Source organism: Cebus imitator, unplaced genomic scaffold, assembly GCF_001604975.1.
Source record: "Cebus imitator isolate Cc_AM_T3 unplaced genomic scaffold, Cebus_imitator-1.0 Scaffold304, whole genome shotgun sequence".
NCBI lineage: Eukaryota > Metazoa > Chordata > Mammalia > Primates > Cebidae > Cebus > Cebus imitator.
Window position 1 is genome coordinate 1,838,334 of NW_016107619.1, and position 9,397 is coordinate 1,847,730.

Consider the following 9,397-nt stretch of genomic DNA (forward strand, 5'->3'; position numbering starts at 1 on the left):
ACTCCAGCCTGGTGACACAGCAAGACTTCATCTCAAAAAAACAATAATAATTCAGTGAGATGATTCTTAAGAAAATTCATTACTATAGATGTGGCATATTCTATATCAGAGGTTGACACTGGAGATTGGATCAAGCAGATTTTACTCCATGAAAATGAGCATGGATCTTAATCCTGTAGGTAAATTATCCACAGAAAAGGTACATCACCTGGAGAGCTATTCATAAAGGGTCTTCATGGCTGGGCATGGTGGCTCATGCCTGTAATCCCAGCACTTTGGGAGGCCGAGGCAGGCGGATCACGAGGTCAAGAGATCAAGACCATCCTGGCCAATATGGTGAAACCCTGTCTCTACTAAAAATACAAAAAAAAAAAAAAAAAAAAAAAAAAAAAATTAGCTGGGCGTGGTGGCGTGCACCTGTAGTCCCAGCTACTCAGGAGGCTGAGGCAGGAGAATTACTTGAACCCAGGAGGCAGAGGTTGCAGTGAGATGAGATCGCGCCACTGTACTCTAGCCTGGCACCTGGTGACAGAGCAAGACTCTGTCTCAAAAAAAAAAAAGGGTCTTCACTTACCATGCTCAAATTTTTGTTTTCAAAGAACCCCAGCAAAGGAAGAGATGGGTTTCCATTTTCTCCGGCTGGTGTTTTTGAGTCAATGCTGATGAAATAAGATACCGGAAAACCAGAGTTTGAAGAGTGGCGTCATTCCCCCAGGGGAGTTTTGATTCCACACAGGGTAGCGATGTGCTTCTAAAAGTGTCTCTTGTTTTCTTCCTGCAGCTCGATCATTATCCTTCTGTGAGTTACCATCTGCCAAGTTCATCCGACACACTCTTCAACTCTCCCAAGTCGCTCTTTCTGGGAAAAGTTATAGGTAAGAATGTGGTTCGTTAGGTATAAATGTACATTAAGAATACATTTGGGTAATGTGATTTTGGATTTTAAAACTATCAGGTAAATTTCTCTCACTGGGGCCAGTCACGAATATCTTCTCTGTACAGAAAAGTTGCACGGTTGTTCTTGGTGTTTGTACAAGAGAAGCATCAGCAAATCATCTTTGGGGTAAATTGCTCATGTACCTCATTCTGAAGCTACTTATTTGCCTATCAAATACATTGTGATTAGGCTGGGGGTGGTGTGTGATGTCTATAATCCCAGCACTTTGGGAAACTAAAGCGGGCGGATCACTTGAGGTCACAAGTTCAAGACCAGCCTGGCCAACATGGTGAAACCCCATCTCTACTGAAAATACAAACATTAGCTGGGCACACGCCTGTAGTCCTAGCTACTCAGGAGGCTGAGGTGGGGAGAATCGCATGAACCTGGGAGGTGGAGGTTGCAGTGAACCAAGATCACACCAGTGCACTCCATCCTGGGTGACAGAGCAAGACTCTGTCTCAAAAAAATGAAATAAAAATGAAAAAGAAATACATTGTGATTGGTGTTGGGGGCTTCTAAGTCAATGTTGATAATGGAACTGGTGTTTGCTGTGTGGCATAAACTACAACTCAGGTGAAGGCAAGTCTGCTCCAGGCTTCTCTATGGAGAATTTGGTTTATTACAGGCCTCTACCTACTAGCAATAGGATGTAATTTAACATTTCCTTTGTCAAAGCATATCGACATGACTCTGTCTTCCTCTCACAAGAAAGTGCCTTGATATTATTTGCAGATTAGAAGGACAATAAGAGCTTTGACAGTGTGACAGAGCACCCTTCCCCACATGTGATTGTGAATTCCAGAGTCTCCTTGTCCTTCTCTTCACCAGAGGAGGTTAGCACTGTGCAAAGCTAAAAATGTACCATGAGCCTCAGATATGTGAAGGTTACACCCTAAATTTTAAAAATATGATTGGTGAAGTATTTTTAAGTATTTAATGTCAAGCCAGTGAATTTTTTTTACTATGAGGCTGTGTACTGTGAACCCCAAATGAAAATAGTAAGATGGTGGTGACATTCAGGCGGGTAGGGAGGTCCCTCGGTAGCCAATGGATAGAAATGATCAGAATAGCATTAATGGTAAAAATTCTCACTTAAAATCATGGAACAGGGGTCATAGAAAATGAGGAGGGAGCAGGAGACTGAACCTTTAATAAAAATAATATTGTGCACTGCTGTCAGATTTACTGTAGGCCAGGCTCCAATTTAAGCTCTTTGTAGATATTAACCCATTTAATTTTCATAACAATCGTATGAGGTAGTTGAGATTATGATCTCCACTATTTAGATGAGAAAACTGAAGCCCAAAGAGATTATGTAACCTGGCCACCTGGCTAATAAGTGGCAGAATCAAAATCTGAACTCAGTCAATCAGACATCAAGGGAGCTCTTTCCTGTGCTGTAATCCCTGTGGCGGCTAATCTAGAAATGCAAAGAGAAAGACAGAGAGGATGGTTGGGGCAGGAGGTAAGCGCTGAGGTGGACCAGTTAAGGGATGAAACCCACATCTTGTGCCAGCAAGTGGTCAAGAACAAAAAGGATTTCTGTGTTTAGAACCAGGCACACACTAGTCTGGCTGGTGAAGGAGGCATCCAAAAGACAGTGGGAAAGCAGGTGTGTGCATGAAGTCCAAGACCACTCAGTGAACAAGACGGTAGGGAGTGGCAAGTGAAAAGTCAAAGGCTGGAACTGGAAAACAAATGAGGACTGAAATGTATTGATCATTGGTCCTTAGATATGGTACGAAACGAAAGGATAATTAAATCTCCCCTGCTTAATCCTCTGCATCCTAAAAACAGCCCTCAGGCATTCTCAAATCTAGCTTTGGGTTACCTTACCCTGATGTCCTTATCTGAATTTTCTCCAACATTTTCCGTAGTTGCTGTATTTTTACAGATCTTATCACCACTTCTATTGTCTGTGAACAAGAAGAGACTTTGTGACATTACCTGTTACAAGTGTAAATATAGGAAACGAACGTCACAACAATCCAATGAAATGAGATCCCTGATTATGAACCTCATTTTGCAGATGAGAAAATGGAAGCAGAAGAAGGTCAATTTGACAAAAATTACTCAACTAATCTTGGGAAAGCAGAGTTTGGAAGTGAGGTCTCTCTGATGAGAGTCCAGACTCTTAAGTAGATCAAACAAACTTGTCATTCATGGTCAAGCTCCGGAAGAGGGATGTGTTTGAAAGTTGAGCAATGCCATCAGTTAGCAACAAAAGGCGGCTGTTTAGTGGGGTAGGGCCTTGGCATTCATAAGGCATGGATCTCAGACTTTGGTGAATACCCACTTTCCACCAGAGGCACTCCCACAGTTCAGTCAAGAATACTTTAAAATGTTAAGTGCTCCTTCAAACCATGTGATTCCATCAAACAGACTGTACACTTTGCTACTGTGATGTTCCTGGAGATACTACACTATGACATTCCTAAAGTAACATCAACTATAAACATGTCTGAAAAAATAGACTTTATTTCTTTGTGAAACCTACAAAGTCCAATTTTGATGGGAATGTTGGCTGATTTCTGGGTTCTGTCACTATGAGGAATATCCTCTGGTTCCTCTGTTTTCCAGATCATGTAACTAAATTCACATTTCAGCACAATTGTAATAAACTGTATGGCCTAGACCTTCAAGGTCATGAACAAATAACATAATGAAGGCCCCATCTTCTACAACTAAGAATGTACCGTGCCATCAATCTATGCACAGCTAAAAGTGTGCCATGAGCCTCAGATACATGAAGGTTACTCCCTGACTTTTTTGTACACCCAAGGAAAAGGTTGCTGCATACACAAACTAGGTAACTGTGTGTGTGACAGTGAGTTACAGAAAGTACACATCAACACCCATGAGGAAGTCCCCAGTTCCAAGACGGAAACGGTGTCATGCATGTGAGAGTAGTCAGGGTTCCAGCAATGGAGCCTTGGTGCACTGACTTCTAGCAGAGATCGTCTCTCATCCCTACAAGCCCATGACCTCCCTGCAGACCAAGATAGCATCTCATAGGTCCACCATATACTAACAAGGAGCAAGTGAGCAGTAGATATTTGTTGAGTTAACAAAGAGTAAAAGGGGAACAAAACAGAAAGAATATCGTTGTAGACATATACTACAGGGTGAGGGGGTATGATGATCCTGACAGAATCAGTAAGATTAGCACAGAGGTGAGATCTGCAGTCCTCACGTAGCTCACAGCCTAAAAGTGGGCATCTGACAATCATGGAGGAGAAAGAATACGGACTTTAGAATTGGGCAGAGCTGGTTAGACTTGAATCCAGGTCTACTCTGTTAGCATTGAAATCTTGGCCATGTTGCTTTCTTAGTGAAACCTCTCAGAGCCTGGGTTCTCTCAGTTGCAAAATGGGGAACACAAATACCAACCTGCAGGTTGTTAGCTCCCTGAGGGCAGAGATTGCTGGGCAGAGACTCTTTTTTTAAACTAATCTATTTGCAGCAGTCTTATCAGTGCCTAGCATATAAAAAGGGCCCAAATAATATTTGTGGAGTACATGAACTGCTCTTTTAATATTAAGCTTGTCTTAAGACGTATCCAACACAATGCCTAATACATAAATAATCATGTTTGATGCTGGTCACCTGCCAGTTATTATGCCATATGCTGTAAGTACAATACAATCTGCATTCCTCACCGCACCACAGACCTTGTTACCTTCGTTGTATAGAAGAAGGAACTAAGGCTCAAATCGATTAAGTTATTTTCTTAAAGTAGGGTTTCCCAACAGTAGAACTATTGACATTTGGGGCCAGAAAATTATTTGTTAAAGGGGCTGTCTTGGGCATTGCAGAATGTTTAGCAGCCTCCCTGGTCTTTACCCACTAGATATAATTACTACCCCAAGTTGTGACAACCAAAAATGTCTCCTGACATTGCTAAATGTCCCATAGGAGGGAAAAATCAGCACCAGTTGAAAACCACTGACTTCAAGCCACCCAGCTAGTCAGTGGTGATGCTGAGATTTGAAAAGCATGATTTGTGACCCAAGACCTATGCTTTGCTTTCTGATGATACGTGCATCTTCCAGAATGATGAGGAAGCAAGGATGAGATCAGATATTCTGAAGCTGAAATTCTGTTAATACAATTGAAGGAGTCACAGTGAAGACCCCAAAAAGTCATGTCAGTACCCATATTTGATGTATTTCATAGGGGCAGGATTAAGGAGGAATATGCTTAAATGTCTCTTTGAAAACAACATATACTTCAGCGACAGACAACCCATCTGCGTTTCCTAGCTGTGTAAAAATGCATCTGTTCAGACATGCGTATTGAACTTGCAGCAAGTATGTACTCTGGCCAGGTTTTGAAATCCCCTGGAGATTCATGACCCAAAGTTGTTGATTTGCTAGGTCAGCTGCTAATCGGAAACTGATCCTACAAAAGAAAGAGAAGAAGATGGTTCTGAATATCTAAGATGACTTCACACTGAGCTCTTTGATGAGCACTGCTCGAAAATGGAACATAAAAAGGCTGGAAAAAAGGCTACCTAATCAAAGACAAGTGTGACCTTTATATAGGGGATGGAGGATATATTTTCAAGATGTAACAGTGTGATCACTGCCAACCAACAGCAAACTTTTAGAATGGATTCTTACATAATCCTGAATGCTTCCAGAAGGAATTCAGGATCACTAGCAATCAGCAAAGTTCCACAAAAGAGAAATCTCACCAGACTTAGTTATGTCCATCTTTTCTCCCTTATTTTCATCTTTTACCAGCTGAGTGATATCATAGACTTTATCTTTCAGCAACAAATTTAATAGTCTCTCAAGAAATCTTCAAGGAAGAGAAATATAACTTGAAGCTGAAAGTGGGGTCCTCTGTTCGTTCACATCCTTTTCAACATTTCTATTAATGCCTTAGAGAAAGACACAAATAGCGTGTTTATTAAGTTTGCAAATGTCACAAAGCTGAGCGGGATGGCTTAATATGATGGATTATGGAAAACATTTCAAAACCATCTTGACAGGCTAGGAAGATGGGTTAAGAATAATAAGATGAAATGTGGTAGAAATAAATGTGATTGCCGCCAGCGCTATGCCTCCTATAAAGCCTGCAGGACTGTGAGCCTATTAAACCTCTTTCCTCATTAATACCCAGTCTCGGGTACTCCTTTATAGCAGTGCAAGAACAGCCTAATTCAATCTCCTACTCTACCGTCTGCCAATTGTATGACTTTGTCAGGTTGCTTAACATTGTGTGTATCTGTTTTCTCATGTGTAAAATAGGAATAGTAATGATCTCTTTGTCACAGGATTCAGCAAAATAATACATGTTTAGCAGGCAGCACAATCTGCCACATAGTATATGTGTAATAAATATCAGTTTTTTTACTTTGTCATAATCAGCAAATGTATACTCATTGTATGTTAGGTACCAGGCACTGTATAAGTCCCTGGAACATCACTAGGGCCAAAGACATGCACAATTTCTGCCTTTGGAAACTGTGTATTCAAATCCAGTTCTCAGAGGTTTCTCTTGGGAGAACCCAAAGCAAGACAAGTGATCATACAACGTGTCAGTATGCACTGGGTCACATTTTTAGAGTTTCAGTTTCTGGAAAAGAAGATAATGGAAAGGCAATTAGAAGTAAAAAGACAAGAGGGTGGGATAAATGGAAAGAAGTATAGAATTATTTGGGAGCAAGTAGGGAGGGCACTCAAGCCAGTCCAGGAGTAAAGAAAGGCATCTGAGAGGAAGTAACACAGAAGCGGGACCCTAATGATATGTTAGAATCATCTGGGTAAAGCAAAGGGCTGAAGTTGAGGGCATAAGGATGAGGGAGGTCAGCTCTCCATTCTACACAGCAGTCCACCCAAAACTGTGGGGCTCAAAGCCGTGGTTTATTATTTCTCGCAGTTGTGGATTGACAGGGTGGTTGTTCTGCTTCGTGACTTCAGGCAAGATATAAGAATTACTGGATAGCCCCAAATGGCCTCATTCATGTGGCTGGCAGCAAGTGCTGGCTACCCAGGAGCTCTCTGGGGCCACAAGCCCAGAGGTCAGTTCTCCTTCAAGGCTTCCAAATCATGGCTGCGTGGGCTACCTCCCAGCATGGTGGCCGGGCTCCGAGAAGGAGCATTCCAAAAAGCAAACAGAAGCTGGAGGTCTTTAAGAGCCATCATTCTTGCCACATGCTATTGACCAAAATCTGGGTTCCAGCCCATGTTGCAAGAGAGAGGAAGCAGACTCTACATCTTGGTGGCATCATGGCCAGGTCACACTGCAAAGAAACGTGCCATGGGAGTTACGCTTGTGACATCTTTGGAAAGACAATGTGCTATGAGGGAAATTTGAGGAACCACCACAAGCTGCATTCAGAATGGTGGAAAGTAGGCTGTGAGGATGCAGGTGATAAAAACGGCACAGCATAAGCAGGGTTCAGATCAAAGCGGGCTTTACCAGCAGGGCCACATGTCCTGCTTTGCCAGGGACAGACTCAAGCTACTCCTGCCAGGAGAGTAAATTACTAGCAGTGCCCACTTTTACTCTAATAATGGGACTGTGCAGATTGATACATTGTGCCATCGCCTATCTTGTTTGGATTCTCCCAAGAGAAACCCCGGAGAATTCTTTTTGAATATAAGAAATTTACCTGGGACCGGGTGCGGTGGCTCACGCCTATAATCCCAGCACTTTGGGAGGCTGAGGCGGGCAGATCACGAGGTCAAGAGATCGAGACCATTCTCGCCATGATGAAACCCCGTCTGTAGTAAAAATACAAAAATTAGCTGGGTGTGGTGGCGGGCACCTATAGTCCCAGCTACTTGGGAGGCTGAGGTGGAAGAATCGCTTGAACCCAGGAGGGGGAGGTTGCAATGAGCCGAGATTGCACCATTGCACTCCAGCCTGGCGACAGAGCAAAACTCCATCTCAAAAAAAAAAAAAAAGAAGTTTACCTGGAAGACAATCCCATAAAGCAAGCAGGAGAGTAGAGATGGGAAAGGAGTGGAGCATTGTCAAGCCACTCACCACTGTGGGCAATTAGACCATAATCCTACTGAGGCACCCTGGAAGATGGTGGGAGACGTGCCTCTGAGTGTCCCAACCAAGGCAGAGGAAGCCAGGGCGTCTCTCCACCTTCTCCCATCCTGCACGGATGAGGGCTGCTTCCTGCGGCACCAACTCCCCAGCATTTCTGGCTTGTCCCGTGTTTACATCCAACACACTCCTGAGGCCAGACGAAAGTGCAGATGACAGGGAATCACAGTCAGCGTTTCCTGGAGCAGGACTGAGGTGAATCCTGGCACTGACAGGCATCTGCCATGTTAAGGATTTATTTATAAGCCATGTTAAGGTTTTAATGTTATCTTAGGGTTGTCGAGGAAGTCAGGGAAGGATTTTTTTAAATCCAGAGAATAACATGATCAGATTGACACTTCAGCCAGATAATACCATCTGCAGGGTGCCAAATGCATAACAGGAAGTGAGAAACTGCAGGGAGACCAAATTGGAGGTTGCCATGGTTATCACAAAATTGTACATTGTCATGCACAAAACAGCTCAGCTATGCAGAGAAAATGCAATGTCTTTATCTGCGCCTGGTGATCTCCTATTCCTTCTGGGTAGCAAAGGCAAATCAGCTAAACGTCCAGGCTTGTTTAAAGCCGATTCAGACTTAATCATTTCAACATTCCTTCCGGTTGTGCTCTGTCCCTCATGAATAAAAACGTTCAGTCTCTAAAGAGCCTTCCCCATCCCCTGCTTCTTTCTATAAGGTGGTGACCAGGTGTATAGAATACAGAAGGGGACAGGCAGCAACATGTGTAGCTTTAGCATTCCTACGATGCCATGGGCTGGGAGGGGCCTGGATGCATGCTGGTACTGGAGTTTGCAGGGCCGGGCATCTGCTGGCCTCCAGCCCAGTGTCCTGTGTCCCTGAGTGCCCCCTGGAGCTTAAACTGTGGTTGATGAACTTGGTGTCCCTTTCTTTGACTCAGGCAGTGTTCCCAGGGGCCACATGCCGCACTCCCTTTGCTTACTTCCTGTGCCCTCAGCTCCCGCTTGAGAGACCCCTACGCCCTAAGTCTCTGTCGCATCCTCCATCTCCCCATGGCAGTTGTCGTCAGTTGTCAGGCAGTCAGGGCTTTCCTCTCAGGCTTCAGGCTGCACGAGAATGAGATGATGCATGTGAGGACCGGAGACCCTGTCTGCTTACTCTTCCCTCTCTACATGAGGCGGGGCTGTCCCGCGTCAGTGCAGGACCCCTACACAGCAGCCTCTCCTCAGAGCCCCAGACTGGGAAGCAAGGCAATAGCCCTAAACCCTGAGTCCCCTCCCTCATCCTTTAGAAACTCACTTCTGCTCTCTCCTCCAAAGCTCAGCTCTCCTGTCTCCTGCTGTGTCTTCTCCTTTTCTCATAGTCCTCTGGGACATTAAGAAAAAAAAAAGCTTTGCTTTTACTTCCTACACCAGCCAGCTAGTGACTAA

At 43.9% G+C, this 9,397-nt stretch overlaps 1 protein-coding gene across 1 annotated transcript in view; it reads left to right on the plus strand.

Moving 5' to 3' along the window:
* The window catches only part of CNTNAP2 (contactin associated protein 2), a 1,742,807-nt gene that overhangs the window by 1,591,466 nt on the left and 141,944 nt on the right, over window positions 1-9,397 (plus strand). The window contains exon 28 of the mRNA XM_017502914.1: window positions 782-875. Coding sequence (XP_017358403.1) covers window positions 782-875 — 94 coding nt within the window. The remainder of the gene's footprint in view (window positions 1-781; window positions 876-9,397) is intronic.